Source organism: Aythya marila (genome assembly GCF_965140915.1).
Source record: "Aythya marila genome assembly, chromosome: 21".
Classification (NCBI taxonomy): Eukaryota; Metazoa; Chordata; class Aves; order Anseriformes; family Anatidae; genus Aythya; species Aythya marila.
This window is the reverse complement of record NC_139062.1, coordinates 521,691-546,094: the sequence shown is the minus strand read 5'-3', so window position 1 is coordinate 546,094 and position 24,404 is coordinate 521,691. Positions and strand designations below refer to the sequence as shown.

At 40.2% G+C, this 24,404-nt stretch overlaps 1 protein-coding gene across 5 annotated transcripts; it reads right to left on the bottom strand.

Moving 5' to 3' along the window:
• Positions 1-882: 882 nt before the first annotated feature.
• LOC309886378 (uncharacterized protein) lies at positions 883-24,404 on the bottom strand. Of its 5 annotated transcripts, none has more exons than XR_014318920.1 (7): positions 24,211-24,404; positions 19,604-20,608; positions 13,351-13,407; positions 10,061-10,214; positions 9,917-9,953; positions 8,460-9,019; positions 883-1,022 (listed from the first exon to the last, which is right to left on the bottom strand). XR_014318920.1 is itself a non-coding variant. In XM_082777217.1 (6 exons), the coding sequence occupies exons 2-6, from the start codon at positions 19,826-19,828 to the stop codon at positions 8,914-8,916; spliced, it is 579 nt and encodes a 192-aa protein (XP_082633343.1). In that variant the 5' UTR covers positions 19,829-20,608; positions 24,211-24,404; the 3' UTR covers positions 7,201-8,913. The 5 variants fall into 5 exon arrangements, 1 of the variants encoding a protein (XP_082633343.1); XR_014318921.1 differs by lacking the exon at positions 883-1,022 and adding an exon at positions 3,936-3,977; XM_082777217.1 differs by lacking the exon at positions 883-1,022 and having other exon boundaries at positions 7,201-9,019.

The window sequence follows — 24,404 nt, the reverse complement described above, 5'->3', positions numbered from 1 at the left end:
TGCTAAAGAAACTACTTTAAAAAAAATGAGTTAACAATGAGCCTATCTGGAACATATTTTTCAAAAGTTTGGAGTGTTTCCATTAGTATGTAAGTACCAAGAAATATATCATAAAAGCCAGTTGGCCTCACAAACTTTGAATCTAATACCAGTTAATAGTATCGAGTTGCAGTTGTTTTAATGTTTTCTATGTAAGGGGTCAGAGTTCCAGCAAACATGTTCCTCGAGTTGTTGGCAGCTTAAAGAGAGAGGCTGCTTTATTGCTCTTTCATAACTGTTCTGATTTCCATAGCCAAGAAACCACCATTAGAGTTTTTATTATTTTTAATTTAAAAAACACTTCAGAAAATATATTACACTAGGACACCTGCAGGAGCAGAAAAGTTCTGAAACTTTGGAAACTAGTTCTGCTTTGGAAAGAAACATTTTCTTTTATATGCTAAATATATATATATATATATATAACTTCTCAAAGCCTTTATTTCCTTTATTTGTTGCTTTTAACAGTGATAAATTTTATTTAATAAGCCATCTTTCTGCATAATATCTGGTCACATCTTCACTGTGCTTTTAAACTAAGACCAATCTTTGGGAATGAAAATGCAATGAAAGCATTTATGGCTTTTCAAAAGAATTCTCAATCCAAACTTGACACCGACCCTCTATTTTTAATACATATCCGATGTTTTCCCCTTAAAAAATGTGAATCTATTCCGTGGGCAGAGTCAGTAACTTTATGAGAGACTGCAGATGTAACTGTCAACTCTTCTGGTCACATATCAAGATGGAATTACAGAATCACAGAAATCAGATGGAAAAAAAACATTAGGTCATCTTGTCCATCTCTTCTGCCAGTTCGTAATGACTCCCTGCAGTATGCTCTCCAATGAGTTGTTTAGTTTAGTTCTGGACAGATCTTGTGAAAGGGCTGCAGAGCCTTTCCTGTGATTCTAAGCAAGTCTGTTTCGCTTGTCTGTTTTTATAGTCTTATATGACAGGGCCAGATTGCATCCATATTATTCCTGTAATGCAAATAATAACAATAACAGCAATTGCCACTTTTGTTTGATAAATTATTTTTGTTTTAGAACCAAACCTATGTATTCTCATTTTGAGAAGTAAAGTAGTAAATGAGTAAATAAATAGCAACTAATAATTTATGCAGTAAATTTCACCTGCTTTGTATCTTCAGCTCATGATTTCTGCGTATCTACTGGCGCTTTACTGAATTGTTTCTAGGAACAGTTTTTGGTCTTTCACAAGCAGCTCTGAGTGGCCTAAGAGCTGAAATGACAGCTGTTTGGTTAAGCACTGAACATGCGATGTTCTATATGCCCTAATAGGTTAGATGGAAAACTGACCTGGCTTGAGTGACAGTCACGGCAGCAGGGAGTGTATCTGGCAACTGATGCAGGAGGCCCGTTTCATTTCTAACCCTGGCCACACTGGTGAATGATGAGGAATTTTGTGCCTCAGCTTCCAGTATGCAAGCACTGTCAGAGGATAAAGGGCAGTGCAATCACCTTTCTCAGTAGGGCTTTGTGAAGGTACAGGAGACTGAAATTCCTGGATAGGCAGTGCTACAGAAAAATGGTGATTACCACCATTGCCTGTAAGGATTATTAAATAACTTAATAGGGCTTGAAATTTTCATCTCCATATTCCACTCTGCTGCCTAAATTCCCTTGTATTGGAACACCCCTCTTTGTCTCAGCATTAAGAAGCATGCTTGTGTTGTACTGTGCTGACCGTGCAGAGGTCGGAGAGCAGAGTGCAGCATTGCCCAGCCCTTCCCTCTGCTGGAAGGGAAAGCAGGGACATGAGAGGAGGCCCACAAAGGATCGCAGTGCAAACACCCAGGCATCCTTCTTCAATCAGACTTAGCAGCACGTGGCAGCTTTCCACACAAATATACAGAACAAGAACATTTCTTCAGAGCTTGGTTCTAGTGTAGCGATTGTACGTTAGTAACAAGCAGACTGTGGGAGAAGACTCCAGTGCAGCAGATTTCTGTAAGGCATGGAGGAGCTGGGTTTTGTGACTTAGAGAAAATGGGCCTATGAATTCTCTTGCTTCAGTCTGCAGCCATATGTTAATTTTCACATCTTCTGCGAGCAGGGCAGAAATGCCTTCTCCATAGGGTATGCTAATTTCCTTCCTAGGGATCTCTGTGTGTCGCTTCTGTGAATGTAGGGCTCATCTGTCAGAATTTTTCAAATAGGAAAAAAACAGCTTATGCTTTTGAGAGGCAACAGACACAAACTGGAAATACTTTATTCTTATGCTTAAGTAGAATTTCCTGTATCTTTATTGAGTCATTGAACAGTAGGACAGTTTATAAAGTCTCTGAACTTGGAGGTACCGAAACTGTGACTGGACAAGGCGCTGAGGCACCTGTCCTGTCTGACCTGCTCTGAGCAGGGAAGTTGGAGCTCTCCAGAGGTTCTTCCCACCCACAATGCTCCTATGACTTCGTGATTGTCAGAAAGAGACCAAGTTTGGAAAAAACAGTGAATTTTCTCTTGGAAAAATAGACAGTTATCCAGATTTAAGACAGATAATTCCAAAACTTGGATCCTTTTTAACTGTCTTTCTGAAAAATGTTGTGGCTAAGTCCTAGTCTCAAATGTGCCTCCACTGTGATATACTTTAGCACTTTGCAGAGCACAAGGCTGTACGTAAGTAAACATGTCTCATTAAAAAACATTCACAGTCTCATCAAGCAGCCCTTCTGAAGTACTAAATTATCAGTTTTAGAAGGTTTTGAGAGGGATTTATGTAATAATGTCATATAATTCTCATAGTCTATTGGAAAGAGAATTTCATTGTTTAAAAAAAACCTTCTACAGGGTGTTGTGAAATAGTAAATAAGTAGGTGAGAGCTTGCCTCAGGAGCTTCTGGTTGAGCTTAACATCAGTGCAATAGTCTCTGCAACACAGAACAGGTTTTCCCATAATGAACATTTTTTCAATAAGAAGAAAAGACAATTCTCAGTGGCAAAAGGCTATCTCATTTCTTGAAAATTGCCTACTTGTCTAGTGTTAGTTTTCTCACCCTGAGTTCCTCAGACATCAAAGCAAAAATATCAGAAAGAGTTGATACAGCAGATATTAATTTAAAAGTACACTGTGGTGTAGTGTATGTTCTCTGCTTCAGGAAGAAGGCCGGGCTAGAGCATCTGTTTAATACATGGCCAGTCCTGGCTATGTCAAGTTCTGTCATGCATCAAATATCGTGGTTTAGCCATGCTCAGGTTTGGAGGATAACCAAGCCAGGGACTCATTCTCATACTTCTGAGTCATTCGTCAGTCCAGGGAAAAAAACAAACAACAAAAGCCTTGGTTCAGAAAAACCACTTTCTAGGCACTGATTGCCCAGCCTTACTCAGATGACTACTACTTTTCCTCCATACAGGAAGGTATCATACCTTTATCAAATAGAGGGGCTTTGGGGGCTACAGTGCTTTAATATTTTTCCCTTTCCTTTTCTTTTCCTAAATATTTAATGTAAGTAGCATTATTCTGATAGGTGCTAAAGTACAAATTTAATAGAAGAGCCTTCTCTAAGTGAGCACTGGTAGCTGACCCCCCGAGGAATGAACAGCTTGTTTACTTTGGACATTTTCCAAAGCCCACAAAGAGTTAAATAACTTTACAATGAACCAAGGCATTTGTCTTCACTATAGCAGCAGTATCTTCTCTGCAAAACCTTTTCATTTTAACCCTCTTTGTGCCTTTTGAGATACCTCACTGTCCCCGACAGAGACCCAGCCCAAAGAAGGGTGAAAAGAAGGAAGTGCATGGAAATTGTGAATGCAAGCACGTTGTTCTGCTGCTTCTGGAAGAAGAAATCAAAACCAAACAAAAATATTCCCACTGTAACTTTACTTCTGATTTTTATGTGTTTTCTCAGTAATGCGAATCAGAAAGGATACAAAGAATTCATGGGGTTAAACTGGAAGAGCTCTAGCATCTGCCTGGAGGGGAAAAGAGAACAGCCCAGTGTGAGTGTGAGAGCTGGGGAGCACTTGGCTGCATCCCAGCACAGAGGGTGCAATGCTCTCGCTGTGTTTCCTGCCTAGGGTGGGGTCACCTTGCATGCCTTCTCTTTCCCCCTTTCCCTTCTTGAAATCGCTTTCAGTTAACATCTGGAACTTTTTTTTTCTAATCAACATCGTTTCCTTAGCTAGAGCAGAGCTTCTTTGTGATTGGGGAATTCTTACAGTTTGAGATCAGCCAGAAAAAAAAAAAAAAAAAAACAAACGTCAGAAGTTTTGGCTTGGTTTCCCTTCTCCCTCTTTTTTCCTAATATGTGACAAAGCGTGCCTAAAATCTGTGTAGTGACTAGTCTTACTCCACAGAAAAACTTTGCATTCCTTAGGAGTAGCTGAACACAGCAAATTCAAGGTTTTACTAGTAACCTTTATTTATTGGCACTTCAACAGAACCCCAGGCTAGGGAAGGCAATTTCCAGTGAGATTCTGCAACCACAATTGAGCAGTAGGGTATATTTTTAAATGATTTTTCAAACTATTTACAAGTAGCTTACAAAACATCTTAAAGATATTAAAAGACTCTCATCAAATGGTCAGGGAAATGATAATTGTGTCATTTTTTATGGCAATAACCTATTCTGTTCAGACTAATAATAATTTATGTTTCTGTCAGGTTTGCACAATGCCCAAGGTATAGCAGCTGTCCATCCCCCAGCGGGGCAGCTGCCGGTGCTCATTTTAGAGAAGTTCCTGAGCCTGGAGTGAAGTCTAAAGACACTCTCCAAGTGTGCCCTTCTATAGGGAAGCCCATGTTCCATTAGTAGTAGCTACTCTCTTGCTATTTTTAGAGTGAAACATGCTGTACTAATTCCTGATAGCATCTTCTTTCATGCTACCTTTTGGTGCCATCCTCTACTCTGTGCTTTCCAAGCAGAAAATTTTTGCTACCCGTGGCTCAGTTTTGTTGCAATTTTGCCCTCTTTGTGGTTGGCACATAAAAGTTATAGGAGTCCTTACAGAGGAATATTCTGTAGCTTTTATAATCATGGAAGCAGCAGCAGAGATGAACGTGGTGTGTCCAAGGCTGCAGAGGGAGTCAGTAGCAGAGCTGGTGCTGCGCTTCAGAGAAATTTATTTCCAAAGTTAGGAACTTAAGTACAAGTTTGCCGGATTGTACAAGGAGGTTGGGAATGTTGGTCAGGTGCTCCATTTTGGTGACTTTTCTATAAGCCATCTCACGTCTCTGTACTGTCTGCGAGCAAGCACAAGCCATAGTACCAGTGGGAGTACTGGTGCACTTCTTATGGTTTCTGTGTGTCCCTGCTCTGACGGGCCTGATGCTGTTAGTGCTTTGATGCTCTCTCTCTTTCTCAATCTTATGGTTCCTACACAGCTCCGTAAGGAATTCAAAATCCTCTTGATTCAATGATCCATTTATTACAAGTGAAGTGATCTTAACATTTCTTTCCAAATGCTTTTTAGACTAAGTTCCTCCTTGGCTTTCCTTAGTTGTGAAAAGCTGTTTTCAGTTTCTTGGCCTGATTTTTCACTCACATAGTTAATCTTCCTCTGGCTTCTGATAAACAGCCAAATGTTTAAAATCTGCTTTGGTATTCCCTTGTAAAAGAGGTTGGATTTACCAGAGTTCATCACTGCAAGCTATTTCTCAATTTTCAATATTTATTTTGCTGTAAGATCTTTCTAGCAAACAAACAAACCTCCCATTTTACTAGTTACTCACTGTCAGGAATATGAGCTGCCATTGTACTTCTAACGAATTCCATCCTTTCCTCTAGCACAAACATTGTTCTACTCGTTTGTAATGATTTTGTTCAGACTTGGTGGGACTCTTGTCTCTGGGCTTTAGCAGCTATAGGTTCCTTTTGTGGCTCATCAAATGTTATTAGACATGCTACATGCTTGATGTAGATCATTATGGAAATACTTCAAATGATCTTGCTTCATATCTTAGTCAGCAAACTCTGCTCATAATTTCAGACTAATATTCAGAATTTCATCACTGGAAAAGGTGCTTTCTACTTCTTCCACTGTACTTTGTCACAGCACCCATAGCTAACATTACAAGGATGAGAATCTGGACAAGACAGGTAGATCCTTCCATCAGATTGAATTAAAAAGCTGGTAATTTGTCACTTGCCATTTTCCAATCATACTAATTTATAGGTAGAAAATAATCATGTTGGGATGATAGACTTGGTGTTTGTGAAGGATTGGACTTCACTGAAGTACATACATCAGTATGCTAGGTGAGTATAGAGTATTGCTGCCCATGTACTTTGTTGCTTACATAAGCTAAAAGGTTTGACTACCAAGTCAGAACCTAGTTGTGCTTACCCTCTGCCCGAAAATATTCCTGTTACCACCCCATTCATTTTATAGTTCTTCATGAAAAGCTGTGTTTAGATGCATGGTCTTGCACACACAATGTGTAAAAAGCTGTTGTTGCTGTCCATTAGTTTTTCTTGCATTGTATGTGGGTTTATGCAAATGGAAATTTGCTTGGCCTCTGTCCGCCAATGTATCCTGCCTCCTGCGGTGGTGCCCATCTCCAGCAACCAGCGGCACACATGCATGTGTAATTGGCCTGGACAGCAACTTGGCAGTGCGACGATACAGTCCTTCTGTGTACCTACAAAATCTTGTATGGCTGGCATCATGAAGTTACAATCATACTTGCAAAACACCTTTTTCACAATAATATGCTTCACTAGTTCCTACTGAGCCACCATTTATTCTGGAGGCAAATTCATTAGAATAATTACACCATTTGGGGAATAATCTGGTTTGTAAAACATCCACGGTACGCCTTTTTTTAAGTTGCGCACTTTTAGTTTATTATTTTTAGCTTCATTTTAACTTTAATTTGTGCAAAAGTATTTTTAAGAAGCCCCAATCTAATTTAACAGAAGCCTTTGCTTTGCTATCGGTAAGAAGCCCAGTTGGAATACCACTCTTATTCTACTTCTAGGAAAGTTATGTTTTATGAAATGAGTATAGCAGGGAGTCTCCCAGGACTTGTCTTTAGTCACTTCAGATTGTATTTTGAAACTTTACATTTCTTTCCCAATTCTATTGTTAGAGGCCTTCTAAATCTATAGCCCATTTGTTTAGCTGTATTCTCCACAATAGTATTTCCTGTTTAAAAAGAGCGCATGTTTCTGTGTCTTTGCTGTCATCTTTGTAATCCAACATATTTGATTTTTACCATCGCAATGTTGATGGTGCTGCTGTGCTAATGCACATGTAAATTGGAATTGTGTACACAGAAACGGAGAACACGCTGTGAAATGAAGTTCTGCGAGCTTGGTTTGGCATACAGTCATGAGCTAGATAAGAAGCAGACTAGGAATAGAGATTCATCAGGAACTAGTCCTACTCATATGCAGTTACCCACATGAATGAAGGCTTCTTGTCTGAGTCTGCACTTGCAAATCTGGTCTTTGGGACAGCACAGGTCAGCCTGAATGGCTAAGCTAGCAAGGCAAGATGTTCTTTGCTGGTTAAGGAGCATGGCTGCAGTAATACTGCCCTGGTGGTTACTCAGAAATCTTTGCCTCTTGTCTGTGGTGATACGAGCGGTCTGCCTTTGCCAAAGCAATTATAGTTCAAGTCTAATTAGTCCTCTTTTTTTTTTTTTTTATTCATGGAATTATTGTCTGTAGGATGTCTTAAGGAAATGCACAGTTGACTATTTGAGTGTGTAATTCATTTTTATTTTGAGAATACTGAAGTTGGAAGAAATGAAACAAACATTAAGTATCCTCCATGGCTCCACAGATGTTGCTGCCTTCTATAACAGCAAAGGTCTGACTACATGGGCAAGTAACCATGGGATATAGACTATAAATAGATTCCTGGGCTGTTATGATGGGTAGTAAACAAGCTTGTGCCTGATTTACCTCTCAGTAATTGAGATTATTTGTCCTATGAACTGAAAAGCAAAATGCCAGCACCAGAACTGGTGTAATTGGTTTTGTTGCATTGTTTTCTTGTAATAGCCTAGGACCTTGAGTGAGATCCGGGCCCATTGTCTTTTTTTTTTTTCTTTTCTAATTTTTTTTTGCTAAAATTTGCTAAATTGCAATATAAGAAACAATTTTCTTACATTTCAACATAATACAAAGAACAAACTGAATGCTGAACATGGTAAAATGAGGTTTTGTTGGAGTACTATTTGCTTAGAAGAAGTATTTGCAGAAGAAATGAGAGCAGTGCACCTTTCCAAGCACACAGTTGGTATTTGTCTCCTTCAAGATATCTTGAAAGACTTTTTCTTACTCTTTTAGAATGAAGGCATTTCATATCCTTCTTAAACTGACATGGATATAAAATTCATGTCTGTGTGCGGATGTATAAACAGCACACTGTTTTACTCTTGCCATTGTTTATTTGCACACAACCCAACTATTTTTGAAGTATCCCAAGTATTTTCTAAACACTTACAAAAACCGAGAAAGAATCTGCTCTGTCCTGAGCGTCGTCCTTGTGCTGTTCATGTCCAGGTATGGAGAACACGGGAGTTTCCTTGCTCAACACCTCTTGCTGTGGTTTCTTTAACCTTTCCTTCTCAAGAAGAAAGACGGTCTCTATCCCATTTGAAATATCCTCTGGTTATCCCCATGGGTAACTGCAGTGATGCATCCTCTGGTTTTCACTAGCAGCACGCTCACTTATCAACCATTGTTTGTAAGGGTTTGAGATGGTCTAGATCGATGTTTATTATTAAGGTCTGCAAATGTTGTTCAGCTTGATGCCACTTTTTATTGCAAAAGAAAAGCAGGCTGTTTCATTTGGGACTTCAGGTTTCGTGCATGTTCAAGAGCCTGTTCTTTAAGATCTGTGTTTGAAGAAGGTTGTTTATATCCTTCATGACACATTTCCTTTCCTCTTACTTTATTTAGAGCATTGGCTTTCTAGTAAATTTTGTTTTAGAAGTTTCTTTTGAACTGTCTGCAACCCAGCCATCAGCAAAGTTAGGATTCTGGTGTAAAATGTCTTTTGTTCTGGGTTCAGGGAATAAAAGAAAAATTAGTAATTTTCTCAGAATTCATACTGCCCAAGCCTAGTGTTAGGGAATTTTTAACTTTCCCCATTTGGTTCTTGATTTAAGACCTGCTGTTTCTAAGCATTGTTTCAAGTTTAATAATAATAATAATAATAATAACAACAACAACAACAACAACAAAACAACAACAACAACAAAAACTCTTGTTACTTCTTGCTCAAAATAAGAAGAAATTCTGTGTTTTCAGAACTTGTGGTGGTTAATGGTTACATTTTTTTATGCCTGTCTTAAGAGACTTTAAGATGCTTGAGTTTTATGATGCAGAATTGTCTTTACCTGAACAACCAGAATTGCTACTCATTTTTGGAAACATAGGTCAGGCTTATATTTCACTTCCTTCTGGGGACACTCTATTAAGGAGCGCTCTATTTGGGAAATTGAGATTTTCTCACTGCATACACTCAGATGCATAGCATCCCCCTCTCCGTTTCTCATCCACAACATTTTTTCTTTTTGGAGAAAATACTCATCACTTACGAGCCGCTTACTGAATTTAATATTAAGTCCTCGTTGTCTTTATTTACTTGTATGTCCCATTACGCAGAACCCTTAAATAGCTTCGCTGAATGTGCTGAGGGGACAGACCTCCAAATGGATTGAATCTGGCACATCCAGACGCCCTGTAATTGCCTTCAGTCCCTGTACTGCAAAAATTCATCAGAAGTGAATGTAGGAACCAGATCTGGTTTCTAATTCTGCTGATTCCAGCAGAAATGGAATGCAATATAGTGACAGTTAAAGTATGTAGTCATGAGTTTGTTATGATAATGTTGCATGCTGAAGGAAGCCGAGTTCTCTAATAACAATGTAAAACATCACTCCCTGTAATACATACGTGTATCTGCTTGTGTTCCAAGTGTCACTGGGTGGGGCTGTAAGAAAAACCAAGAGCAGCTGTGGTGGTGAAACAGGGTGAATAAAAGTTTGAGTTATTGTTAACATATGTACCACTATAATAAACCCCAATTTGATCACTTACATGAACACAACATATTGCTGAATAAACCCCCTCTGGATACATTTGTATTCCAAAACATGTCATAAGGAAAGATTAACAATTTTGGAAAGGGATCATTTCCTTGGGATGCAGATTTCATTTCCTTGCCTGGTATTCTTGGAAACCTTTCAAAAAGCTGAAAGCAAAATAAAAAACCATAAGATGGTGTGTTAAAACCTGACCAATGTCTTGTTTAATTAGCATAGCATCAAGCCCAAAGGAGCAAAGTGCAGGCCATAAAGCCCTGGTCTTGTGAAGGCCAATTTTGCTGTGTAAATTAAGCTAAAAACTTTTGAGTTATTGCACTTTGAGAAGTTTGCTGCTTTTCAAAAAGCTAAATAACAATAATAATTATAATAATAATTAAAAAAAAAAAAATCAGGTCTTCTAAGAGAGTTTTTTAATCTCCTATAAAGAAAGGGTATTAAAACAAGTTTCTGGAAATAACAGGATTTGCTTCTGTTTTACAAGTTTGAAGGAATTTCACTTTACATCTGCCTTCTCCACTTCCATTGCAATCCCTTGAGAAATGTGTAGGTCTTTCTGGTTTCACCTCTTGGTCATATCCCACTGTCCAAACCCCACCTCAGCACTCATCGTTTGCAAGTCACAAAGGCAAATCTCCATCTAGTGACAATACCAGAATTATTTCAGGAGATGAATAAGTCAGAGCAACTTATGCCAGTAGGGCTGGAGGGGTTTTTATACCAACTGAAATCATGTTTAATCATTTGGTCAGAAGGATATCTGAGATCCAGTATGGCCTCGTTGTTGAGCCATATCACTTTCTAGTTCTTCCTCACCTATCAAGTAACCACCTTCTCATATGTCTCATTCTTGCTAATGCTTGAGAAGAACATAGATAAATTACAGTTTTGAACTTCTTCTATTGAGTGAACTGAAGCCAAAGGAATAAAATGCAAAGTTAATTACTGTCTTATAGTCAAGACGGTTTTCAAGGGCTTTTGTAATGCTCGTATCAACCATAATACAACCGTGAGCAATGCAGGAGAGAGGTGTTCTTGTGAGTGGGCTTACTACAGCAGGTAACGTTTCAGGCATGGTATGAAAAGATAGTGATGTACTTAAGCTGAGGTATTTGTATGGTGGGGGAAAAGCATGAAATCAGTATTAGTGCCTTAATTGCAAAATTCTCAATTTCAAATATGGAGAACTCTCACAGGAGCAGTATTGGCTGAGGTGTCGCTGGACGGTCCCTATGCTGTTACTGCAGCACCTTTGTGGCCAGCGAAGCAGTGGCTGGCTGCTCCCCGAGGGGGGCAAGGCAGGAGCTAGCCATGCTAGCTACAACCAACGGAGGCCATGGCCCTGCCAGAAGGGGCTCAGGCCTGTGGTGCCTAAGCAAGGCGAGCAGGGCAACCCCATTTTTGACTTCAGGGAACCAAAATTAACATAAACTGAAGCTGTATTGGTCATCTTTCAGAATAATGTCTTGTACCATATTGGGAAGCTGATAGAGTCTAGCTTATTTTTTCAAGAAAAAAAAAAAAAAATCAGAGAAGTGATAGAAGCTTATTTGAATTCCCTTGTCTGCAGGCCTATTACTGCTAGCCTCCAAGCAGCTGGTAGGGAGGGTAAGAAGGTCCATGAACATTACTCAGACATCACCTCACCCCATTGCCAACAACGTCTGAAGTCTTCCACCAACTCTGCTAGCAATGGAGAGATAGCCCAGCAGGTTCCCAAAAGGTGAAAGCACTGGAAGGAGAGCTAAATCCTCACTGGGACTCTACCTCAAGTAGAGTCCCAGAGAAAGAACCATTCCCCAAGTCCAACCATTTAGCTCTCAGCAGCTTTCCTAGGTATATATTGTTTCTTATCACACACCATCTGAGCTGTTTCATCTTCATCCAAAGGCATTTTTAAATAATCTGCTAATGCTTGAAACTGGCTTTAAGTAGTAGCTCTCCAGCTCAGAGGATTCAGACGTGCATTAACCCTGATCCAGAACACAGTGAAGCTCAGCAGATTTTAATGCAGTCCTTTGAATGATAAAGGCTAAAGAATGCACTAAATGGAGTAGCAGAGAGGATTTGGGCAGGCATGCTTGAACTCTAGCCCTATTTGTATACATAGCCTGTCCCATTTTCCTATAATGATGCAGCTGCACTTTTGCTAGCAGCAGCACAGTCAGGCTAGCTACCTAGTAATTAATAGATATATGAATTTTAAGACCAGAAAAGACTTGTCATCTTCTACTGTGATCTGTTGTGCAATTTCTCTCTATTCTTTCCAGCCTCAGATCCAGTAGTGTTGCTGGCAGCGGAATATAATGTTGCATTAAGAGTTCATCTTGAGCTATTTCTCATTATCTCCAAATATATAAGCTTATATTTGAATGCTATGAAAAATGCATTTTCTGTATCAGCCCTACAGAGCAATTTTTTTCGCTTGCTTTGTTACAGGTGATAAGTACTGTTTGTTATTTTCTTTGTACCCTTTTGTTTCTATTATAAACCCTCAACACTTTCTTACTCTAATTTATAGTTGTTGCTATCAGTTTCTCTTATATCATAGATGCTTTTGTAGTATTAGTTATATGATTGCTTTTTCTTCCCTTGTGTTTTATAAAATTTTATCTTTGATCTATTTTAACTAACTTATTGATCTTTACCATTAGTGAGATATTTCCCCAATAAGTAAATGATTTTACATAGTTTGCAATTATTATTCACATCTTTCTCTCAAGATATTTCTTCCAAGCTGTTTCAGTTGTTTTTGTCATAGTGAAAATGTCTACTTTAAAGGAGTGAGCATGTGTATTATTGATTCAGCCTTGATTTTCTAAAAACAAAAATAACGTGCAAAGACCACTGCACTTTAATTAAATGTATTCCTTTTTGATTGTCAGAATTCCACTATGTCAGGTACAAAAGTCTTTGAGGTAGAAAATGAATGGCATCATTTGTAAACAGGAATTATTTTTTGTTTGTGTGTTTCTGGCAGCACGAGACCTTCAGCAGACAATACAAAGATTCAAATCACTCATTGTAATACTTTTTTTCTACCCATTTCAAAGAAATGTTTAAGAAGTGGGCTTTTATTTAGTTATTTTTCTCTAATGTGAGAAACTGTGAGTTCTCTAGGACGGGGAAGTGTGACCTATGGGTTAACAATTCAAATACTTGATGATGAGAAGGCAGTGCTAGCATGATGGAAATTAGTGATGGGATCCTGTATAACAGCTCCTCCCTTGGGTCATAAATGGGATTGAGCTCTTGAGCTTCAGAGGTTAGAACCTAAATCCTTACCTCATGAATTAAAGAACTCTTGTCTCCATTATCAGTAGTAAAAATGTTATCCCCAGTCTGCAAGAAAACATAAAGGTATTACAAGGATGCATAGTACACTAGCTCAGGTAGCGTTTATACAAACAAGAAGCTTTTTCAGAAGTGTTATTCAAGAGTTGAGAATAAGAATCTGTTCAATACAGAAGAGCAAGTCAAAACTGAAATGAGAAATTGAGAAATGAAAGATGAGAAAGACAAAAGGACTTAGAAATGTGTATTATTTGTCATACAAGTAAGTACTCAGAGCAGGCATGTTTGTAGTAAACAGACTCTTACTTGTAGTCCAAAGTGGAAAACAGAGGAACTGGGTGAGGGGAATAGAGCAGCATTTAGGATGAATACAGGAGCTGGAAATCGATGTGGTAGAAGACAGGAAGACAATACGAAGATGTGAATTCACAATTGTCATCACACAGGATAAACCTTGAAAAATGCCTTAGTAACTATGGGCAGCATAATCTGAGCAGAAAAACCATGTCAATGGCGATTTGGAATTTGGTCCAATATCCTTGACAGTGCCATACAAGGACAGTACCAGGCATATCACGTCTGAAATGTGCATTATTTGTTATCTCTTCATTGTCAAACACAGCCTACTTGTCAGCACTCAACTGGAGAATTTCTGTTCTTTTCATTTATCACTGCCCACAATGATCTCAGTCAAGAGCTGTTTGTAAGGGGCCACGGACACGGTCTGCCTTTTGTTTTCCCTACAGCACAGCTGAATGCTGTTCTTGTGGGCAATAGGTTCACTTCCATAAGTTGCTGTATATTCCTATAAAAGAGAATGGTCTCTAAGTGATACTGGCATCTCTCTGGAGTCTTTGTGTCTTTCTTGACATTATTTTTCTTAGTCGAAATAAGATATTTTAAACTGAAGAGTGTATATGTTGCTTTTTGCTATGAAGAGAAGCACAGTTTCTTTGGGACAGCCATGACATTTGCACATGGTGCAAGAGAGCTCTCCTGTTCCTCGCCTGCCCCTCATGTCCACAGGTAATTTCCACCTGCACTCTGCCAGGCAACTCCCTGCAAGCTGGGCAGCAGGAATAAGGATGAGGTGAAGAAATAGCAGTAGGGGAAAGTAGCATATGGTTAATCTATAGGCTAGGCAAGTACGCACTGTGTGCTGCTACATGAAAAACAAGCTCCCTGTGCTTGGAAACAGCTCCGTGTACTTCAAGCAAAAAGAAAAAGAGATCACAAACTGGCCTATCCCCAACAAAACAGTACACATACCTGGTTTTGCACCATTCTAAAGAGCAGTCTGTATATTCTCTTGAAGTCAAAAAGAAGCAGCCTTTTTATTGACTGTACGTTTGTCTGAACTGCAGCTCTTCTCCCACTCTTGGTTTTCTCAGAATAATTCATGTTCCAGACTGCAGTGAAGTATAAATACTGAATGTGCTTGTAAATAAGTGACTTTAAGTATCAAAAGGCCTCTGGGCACATTACCAGGGAGCTCCACATGGGTTAATTTTCTTGACTTCTCAATGCTGTGCTTGTACAGTGAGCTGCAAGCGAGCTGTTTTGCAGCATTGACATACCCTTAGGAATGAAAGCCATCCATTTTCTGGGTGCAATATATTTCCTAATCAGCAGCACTAATGTCCTGAAATTAAAATAATTAGAAAGCTAAAATAGTGTTGGACTTCATCAGTTCTCAGATGAGAAAACAGCCTTCAAGGGAGACTGCAGAGATTATTGATAATGATGCTGTTTTAACAGGTGATACTCTTTCCCCCAAAGTTAGAAAGTGCCCTAAAATATTTGGGGGATATGTAACATAACTGAGTGCTGTTAAAAGCTGCTGCTTTCTGCCACCAAACTGACAAAACTATCAGCAATGGGAGAAATGAATCCTCAGGTTTATAAAGCACAGGATCTTCTTTTGGGAGGGAAAAAAAATCCACGGTGAAATGCAATGCTCATTTTTGATCTTTTTTTTTTTTTTTTTTTTTGTATTCTATTGCCATGTCTACTCCTTCTCATCTAACTGGTTAGTGAGCTATTTATCTGTCTGGCTGTAGACCTCTCTGCAGGGTACCAAGCATTCAGAATCCTCCTTCCAGCACTGACCTTCCTGAAGGGGCTGTGGGTGGTTTGCTGGGATGCTTTGGATCCGAACCTCGTGAGACAAGTAAGAGACAGCAAGCAGAAGCTTTCATGTGTCTCCCAGCTGCCTTCCTATCTGAGGCGAGATTTGATTTCATTCCTGAAAGGTCCTTTTGTTTTCAGTAAGGCCTGTGAAATAGTTACTTGCTGAGTGACAGTGAATGGAAGGGCAGCTGGGCAAGCAGGGATGGTTCTCCCTGCACAACTCACAGCTGTGCACTGGGATGGCAGATGTGAGGATTTAGCACCCCCTTTCCCTCCAGGACAGACTGCAGGAAGCTGTTGTCAGCCTAGATGAGACCTCGCACAGCAAATACCTTTCCAGATCTGAATAACCTCCACCTTCTCAAAGAGAGTTGTGCTCTTTTATATATTTTATTCTCAGAAATGTCAGAATTTTGATCCAGTTTATTGACTGAAAGCTTTCTAGCATTTATTAGTTTGTCTGTAGTTGTTCAAGTGACTAATTCTTTGCCCTGTCCATTGGGAAATTATTCTACTGTCTTCAGCTACATTGCTCCCAGTAGTCATGCTGAGATTTCGTATTTCTTTGTTTCATTTTGTTGCTCCTTAATGCATCCTGTTAGATCTTTGCTGAGCAATACTCTGCTTTTTTTTTTTTTTTTTTTTTTTTTTTTACACACTTATTAGCTTTATATCTTACTGCTTCTTTTCACATCCCTCACATTATTTATTGGTCGACTGAATAATGAGCCAAAAATTAGTCTTGGACTTCCTCAGAGTTGGACTAAGTAGTGGGAGGGTAAATGTGCTAATCCACAAAGCAAAAGAGCTTCAGATATCACTCAAAACTCCTACAACAAATAAAGAATAAATCTTAAGGAAACAGTTCAAGTTTTCAGAATCATAAATTAGTCACAAATTAGAGACAGACAAGATAGAAACAGAGGAGAGACCAAAATGTATTTCACATTTGTTTTGGAAATTAACAAAGTAGTAGACAGCTGAGAGCTTCTTTAAGTTGCACTTCGTATTTTTCTGGAGATGGAGTTTGTGGGAAAACAAGAGATAAAAATTGAGCAGCTGCTAATGTTGACGAAGAGCCTTTTGTCATGATCATCGTGTTATACCCTATTGAGAGATCTTGTGTTAGAAAAAAGCAGGAGTGGAAATCACAGTGCGCATTACAGAGCAGTCTTTTTGTTGTCCCCCAGCAAATGGGCATATCTCACACAATGTGTGGCTTAAGAACATAACACCTCCTCCCAGTCCTACTAGGACAGAAAATTTCCACCTCCTAAGCAGAAAATTACAAGAGGATGTCAGTAACAGAAACTCAGGGTGCTCCTTAGAGTACTGTGCAGATTTGCTAGCGTACAGCTTCTGTCCCAAACACGCTCATAAGTCACGATGGGTAGCTGTTTCAACAGGTTTTGTGGGTAAAATTGGATTCAGGTTAAGGATGACATGGCAACAAGCATTGGAGTCAGATGGTAGCTCTTTCTGGAATTACTATAGGGTCTTTGTACAGAATGGGAGAGAGGACACAACATATTTGCTGTGTTTTAGATTTAGCATAGAAGTAAGCCTACAAAGTGGCAATGATTCTGAGATATTCATGTGCTATGAACATTAGAGGACAGATTAACAGGACTGCAGCTAATGGTACTGAAGGAGCAGGAACCAGGAATGTTCTGATTTTCAACAGTACTTATAAATTAGAACGGGACTGGAAAGTGTAAAAGGGATGAGCAGAGCTGGAAGAAATCCATGAATGAGTAGACTTTCTGTTCTTGCAAATTTTCTACATGTTTTCTAATATGAACCCAGGGCAAATCTAAATAATATTAGCAGCAGTGATAGTTAACAGATTGACACCTAAACTCCTCCTTTACTCTAATGAAATATGCATAAGCCACAACAACAAATACAATGTAGCATACCAATGTATGTGAATGGAATAGGTCCTGAATAAACTCAACAATGGGTCTTTCTTTATCCTACATTTTCTGTAGAACCAGTTCTGCCCCACGTCCGCATACAGTCTGTTCATTAAACGGGGAGTTTAGCTATTCCTAGGCTATGCTTCAGGAAGTCAAGGATGTAACAGATATGTGTGAAGTGGATTCTAGGACTTCTTAACCTATAAGGAAAATATCTCACTATCTGCCATTTCCAGTGGACCCCTTTCTAACCCAGCCAGTCATTATTAAACCATTATTAAAAATGCTTTCCATTATGTAGGGTTGAGAGCCATTATCCATTCACTCAGTAGCACACAGATCGTGCAAGCCACTGGCAAGACTTCTGAGAAGTAGCTGCGTAGTATAACTGCACAAGAGCATCATTCCAAATTCAGCCCATCCACTGCGTTTCCTTTGTGATTCTTGTAGTCAGAATGAAAGGCTGCTACTTCTCCTGCATGCAAGTAAAAGACAAAAATTTGTGATGAAGTAGGAAATGAGTACTGTCAGGAGTTACCTTAGTCCCTGAACATTGTGCCATGCAGTCTCTACATTGCAGTTTCAGTAGCTCATTCTGGAAGAACACTGGAGCAGCCAGTGTGAGGGGAGTGGAGGAAAAGCTTCACCCTCCTCCATCCCATGCCATCAGTGCCAGACCTGCCAAAGCACTTTTTTTTTTTTTTTTTTTTTCTCTGGGGCTCACAGAACTTGAACGGACAGGGCCAGTTACTGCAGTTGACTGACTGCCTACAGGAGCATCCCAGTTCAGCCACCACACCACTTTTTCAGGCCGTAAATAGGGGTGCAGTCCCAGACTGTAACCAGCCACAAGCTCCATAATAGAAAGAGGAAGAGAACCTTAAATAAATTGTGGAGGTCATTGCAGAGGCAGAGGCAGATCTTGGAACCTCTGTGACGCTGCATCCTGCTGTGGGCAGAGCTTTCTGTTTGTGTTGTTCATGTTTGTGTTGTTCAAGTTCTGTAGCACCTGGGCAGCAGAATGCTGATTCTCTGTGCTTTTCTAATATGCTCTGTGCTCCACACTCTGCCCTAACTGCTAAGCAATAGAACCTCCTATGATTTCCGAGGCAAATCTGTTATCTAGTACACTGTCTGAGCTTATCCACTAAGAAGAAAAACAACGCTGGTACACAAGATGAGGTGATTACAACAATAAGTTAAGTGTGGGGCTCACAGTGGAAAGATCATCAAATCTTTCTTTCCTTTGTTGGCGTGTTCTTATATGCCAGCAATAGGATATTTGAGAAATGCTCTAAAGCAAAAAGCTCCAGCTGCTCTCTCCTAGACAGAGGGATGCTCCAGAAATACAGCCAGTGGGTGGCCCAGATTCTGTCACTTTTGATACTGATGTTTTCAAGTGAGCAGGCTATGGCTAGCACCTGCTGTGGTGACTCACATATTGCTAGGTGTATAAAGACACCACAAATGGCAAGCAGCAGTCTCTAGACCTTGGGGGTTCAGGGAGAACTGGTAGGAGCAGCACAAGCTGTCATTTGGCTTGAATTGGGAACAATTGTGTTTTCTGAAAGCTGGTCTTAGTTTTATAGGGAGGGAGTTCCTGTTGGGAACAAATGTCATTTTCATACTGCTTTATCCAGGCCATCAACAGCCCACGGTTATTTGAAATCTATAAATAAAAGAGGACAAAAGCAGCTACCTGCATGGAGTCTGTAAAGTGCTTTTAGGAAAGAGACTAGTTTGGCCTCTAGGCAGTCAGACCTAACATCAGTATTCATCATCCCATCCCTTCATCACTCCAAAGCCCTGGAGACAAATCATCTTTGGATGCACTGCCATGGTCCCAGGCGAGAGAGTTCTTGTAATCAGGGGTTTTAGGAAGCTGAAATTTCATCAGGGCCAGACCTAGCTGTTCTTTTGAACCCAAATCTGAACGGTTTCCAGCAGTCTGTTATCTCCCTTTCTGGGCACAAATAGCTGATGCGTTCATGGAGGTCGGGTGTAGAAAAACCATCCATCAGAAAGCACAAACACCTTAATGTGGACGGCTCTACATGCACACACACATGCAAACACCCCAAAATCTTCTATGTAAAACTTCATGCAGTTGCAATGCTGTTTTTGCCCAGATGAAAACAAGCAGATGTCTGCAAATGAACACACACCAGTACACCCAGCACTGTATAAACACATACCTGATTCCAGACTCTCAGTCCACATTCACATTTGCTTCCTGCAAAGCCACCTCCAGCACGCAAATAACCAAATCTCAAGCTGACACTCAAATGTATGTGCTTATGCCAATGAAAATACTTCCACAAATAAGCTATATGGTTACGTCCATACATTGCAATAAAAATGCTCTGAAGCATATTTACACATACTGCATGCAGGAACAAAAAAACACACAAGCAGTGCATATGTATACACACACACACAAAAGACAGGAATCACTCAGCAGCTATAGTGTTTATGCTGGCAGGAGAATGTCAGTCACTGAGCAGCCTGCCTCCAAACAGATGTTTGATTGTTTTTGGGTTGCGGTTTAATTGTTGGATAGTGTTCCAGCACTCAGAGGGGATCGAAAATACTCCAGGTCTGCAGCTGCAGCAAATGCCAGCCTTAAAACAAGGCGGATTCTGAAATCATTGCTCGGGGGGAAACTGCTTGCACAGGAAACCTTAGCCAAGTTCTGCATTAATACTACTTTGAAGTCAGAAAATTAATCTCTGCCATTTAAAAAAGTCCTGTTTTTTCAGGGCCTTTGTGAGTTTATCTAAGACAAGCCAATTCCTTCCGGGCAACTGTGACAGTTTATTGACTTGCCCAGGCTTAGAGACTTTATTGGGTCTCTCTTCATTTTCCAGAAAATCTTTCCTGGAATCTGTCCTGCACTTCAAGGCTCCTGGTGGAAGTAAGAAGCAGCTTACTAGCCAGTCTCTTCGTTGCTCATCAGTTTGCACTTCATTAATACACCTAGTCAAAATAATTGACCTTTGTCAAGAAGAATGAGTATCACAAGAATTTCTCTCTCCACTCCAGCCACACAGAGTGGCACTCTTGTGCACGTCGTTGGAGGTGTTGCTGGGAGTTGAAGGTTGGTGGTAGATGAAGGAGTGTATGGGATACACGATCCATGTTTAGCTTAGCTCCGTGGGAAGAAGGAAGCAGGAGGGAGTGTATCGGCATTCTTGTGAGGCCTAGAAATGGGAAACGGTGAGAACCTGAATGAGGGAGCATGGAAATACGCAGAGGATCCCCCGAAGAAAACTTGATTGAGGATAATCAAAATCACAAATAGTGGGTGTTTGAGCCACCATTTAGGATTCATTTAAAAAGATAATTGCATCACTGACTCTCTTGACTCATAATATTCTCTGGAAACAGTTCCTCTGAAGTGGACAGGACCGTGTTGGACCTGTTGTGAGGTTTATGGCATCCCTGATCCTGTTAGCTGCTGCAAAAAAAGCAGATGGGATCTGTATCCAAGAAGTGCTCAATGTCTTGCAAGGAGCTTGCAATTCACCATGCTATGTAAGACCTGTTATCTACAATGTAAATGTGAACAGTGACTGGAATCCTTTGGGATGAAAAAACCTGAATACTTGCGATGTCTTGTGACTACTGTAAATGTGAATTAATCCTTCATTAATTTTTTAGAAGCAATGTAGAATTAACTTTTTCCCTATACTTTTGAAATTGAGGGATATTTCCTGCTAGGCTACAGAGAACAAGTCTAGGCCCAAGCTCAGAAACCAGCTTTCCTAGATTCACCTGGTGTTAAACAGTAGATACAGTGGGCAGATAGTAATTCCTTTCCTTCTTTAATCCAATCATGGAACATGCATACAAAAAATATTCTGAAAAGACAGTCAAGAAAAGAGCTGAGAGCTTTTCTGCAGGCTCTGTCTCTTTCACAATAATCCACGTGGATTCCCTCAGTGTCTGATGCAGCACTACCTTGACAACTCCAACTCAAAATCTGTGGATTTAATAGGTGTCAGGAGCAAGGACTGGACCAATGAGCTCACTTAATGGTCCATCAAAGCACAGCATGACATCATGGAAGTTGCTTGGTCAGCCCTAGCTTAGGTCAGCCTCAGCACAGCTGTCTCAACTAGATTCTCCATTGCAGACTTCCTCAGCTCTGCATTTTGGGCCCTGTTTGGTTTTTCTCACTGACGTTTTTCCATTTCCACTCCCCTCCTTTCCCTGGAAAAAAAAGAACCACGATAGTTCCAAGATGTGTTCCAGTTTCAGTGAGCTCCCCCTCCTGCTGCACTGACCTGTCCAGATGGTGTTCCTTTCAGCTCACACGTACTAGTCACAAGGCTGAAGCTTTAAAGGTAATGAATCTGAAGCTTAGCCCCATTAAAAATCTATATTGTGCAGTTTGGGGGATAGTTACAATCAGTGGTGGGCCTGCTTCAGAACCATGTTGTTTTCCTGCTGGATTTCTACTGTAGCTTGTTTTCTTTCTGTAGATTAGATGATAATTTTCTAATATCTTCAGGGGCAAAAATAATTTTCTTGTAGTATTTATGCACACTATCAAACACAGTGGTCTATTCACCTCCAGACTACAGTAGAATGCAAAATAAATACGGTCTGTTGTATCTCTTTTCACTTCCTCCAACAGTCTATCCAGGTCTTGTGACTCTCCTGAGTCGCCTTCCTGACCTGGGTGTAAATCTCCCTTACACAGCACCGTTCTCTTTCCTTTCCAGCAGCTTCTAGGTTAGGTTACTGAGTGTCTTCGTATTAGCAGCCATTTGCTGCCTAACATCAATTTCAAATTTTCATCAGAATGCTAAAGGTTCCTTGCTTGTTTCTTTCTCCTCTTTTCCTTGTTGTGTTAATTCTTCTCTGCCTTTCTGAAACCCTTTTGGAAGTACACTACCATACTATTTAAAAGTCTCCTAAATCATACTCCTCTAACAGCCCAATCTATGTGAATCTTCTTCTCTCACAAAGAAGAACAACTTCACAACTATACTAATCGACAAAAAATATTTCCCTGACTTAGTTTGTATGAGAAGGGCTACCCTGGAACCACTCCAGTTCAGACAACAGGCTTCCTGAACCAGAGACTACATTTTTCTTCTCTTCACTGCATTGTGTTGAACAGAACCCTTAAGAGAGTATTAATGTGAACCAAAACGAAGTTTTGATTCAGGTGATGTTGGATAGGTTTTGATCCAAGCTGAGTTCTTCTACTCCTCCTGTGCAGATGCTCAGCACTGGAGGTTGCTTCAGTCTCAAAGCGAGAGTCTTGTACTGAATGGAAAGGTACGTAAGCAAAAAGACTCTGATGCACCCCAGTTTTCTGTGGTGTAACTCAAAGCACACTTGTGCACAGACAGCAGTGGCTTACACTTACTTCAGACCATGACTAAGCCTTTTAATAAGGGCAATTATGTAGGTAGATGCAACTGCCAAAGAAGGATATAAAGTGACAAAGGTATAAAACCAAACATACTAACACAGTCATCTCAGCGGCCTTCCTGGAACCCTTATGTAATGCAGAGGTGGAAAGGCAGAGGAAAGAAAAGCGGTAACCAGGTAGAGTTAGTTAGCTGCAGGTAACAACAGATACTTGCAAGCTTCATCATCCTATTGTGCAGGAGAGCCAAAAGCTAAAATCCAGGAATCCAGTTTCCCAATTCTTTTTAAAATTACCGTTAATAGTTTAATGGTGCCAAAACCCAGCAACAGATAAAACTCCAAATGGAAAATACCTGGCATAAGAAGAATAGTTTATTAACTGCTTTGTCCATTTTCTGAAAGGCAGCTTGAAAACAAAAAGAAGCAGTGGAGAAAAGGCTAATCAGGCTAATCCTACTGTGTTGTCTTCCTTGTGGGTAGAACCAAATGATTCCCTGAGCTAGGACTCCAGCAGGACAGAAGTCAAATGGGACTCAGCCCTGTGGTCAGTATGTTTAGTAATCACCTTGAAGAATATTTTCAGTTCCTCGGTGGCTTTTCAGTAGACAATGCCCAAATAATTTATAATAAAAACCAAGTATGTAGGTAAATAGTTGGACAGGTTAAGTTCAATTGGTCTACAAAGGAGAGATTCTCTTCCTCTTCTGCTCCTCCAGGGGAGAACCAGGTGGAAGGAGCCCAGCCTGTGTTCAGAAGTTTGCTTAGGTTCCCAGTCTGTCACTTGTGACAAACTTTGAAGGCCTGTCTAATTAGGAAAATTGAAGGAGTCGGTGCAGTTTACCTAATCTGGTTCTATCCCACCCCTTAAACTGAGCTAGAGCTGCTAATCCACAATCCTCACATGGTTCAAGTGTTGGCTTTTGTTTATTTAAACAAGTTCAATTGAACTACAACTCCTGAATAAAACACCTTTTTCCTAGTCTAGACAAAACCTAAGGGCTTTAAAAAACAAGCACAAAAGGATGGAGCTAAGGCAGGACCAAGCTGAGCCTGGCTAGCTGTGATTCAGGCAGTTACTCTTCTTCCAACTGCCTCTCACAGAGCATGCTTTAAGAATAATAATGAAAAAAGTCAAGCAGCATATGTGAGAATTGTGCTCCTTGCCTTTTCATGTGGCTGATTGTTTTGTTAAGCCAATCTTTCAAAGGAAAGGAAAAATAGGAACTGCATTCTTTCCTCCACAAACTCCCTACAGGTAGTTTTCCAGGGGCACACATGTTTTTCAATTATTTCTAATCCTGGACTTGTTTTACTCTCTGCGAAGCCATTTCAAACACGATTCCCCACATAACCACTTCTTTGGGCCAGGATATTTCTCCCCCTCCCACTTTCTCCCTCCCTCCCTCCCCTCCACTACCTAGTTCAGCCGTGCAGCACTGTTCCTTCAAAGTTTTCTTGAGGGAGTATCCTGCATCCTCTTGCCAAGCGCTGCTCTGCTGTGGTAACATGAAGGAGCATTAATGGGATCTGCCGTTCATGCCAAAGCCTCATCCAGAAGGGAGGTGGTGTGCATGTGCTGGCTGCAGGAGAGCTCGGGGAGGGAAGAGCTGA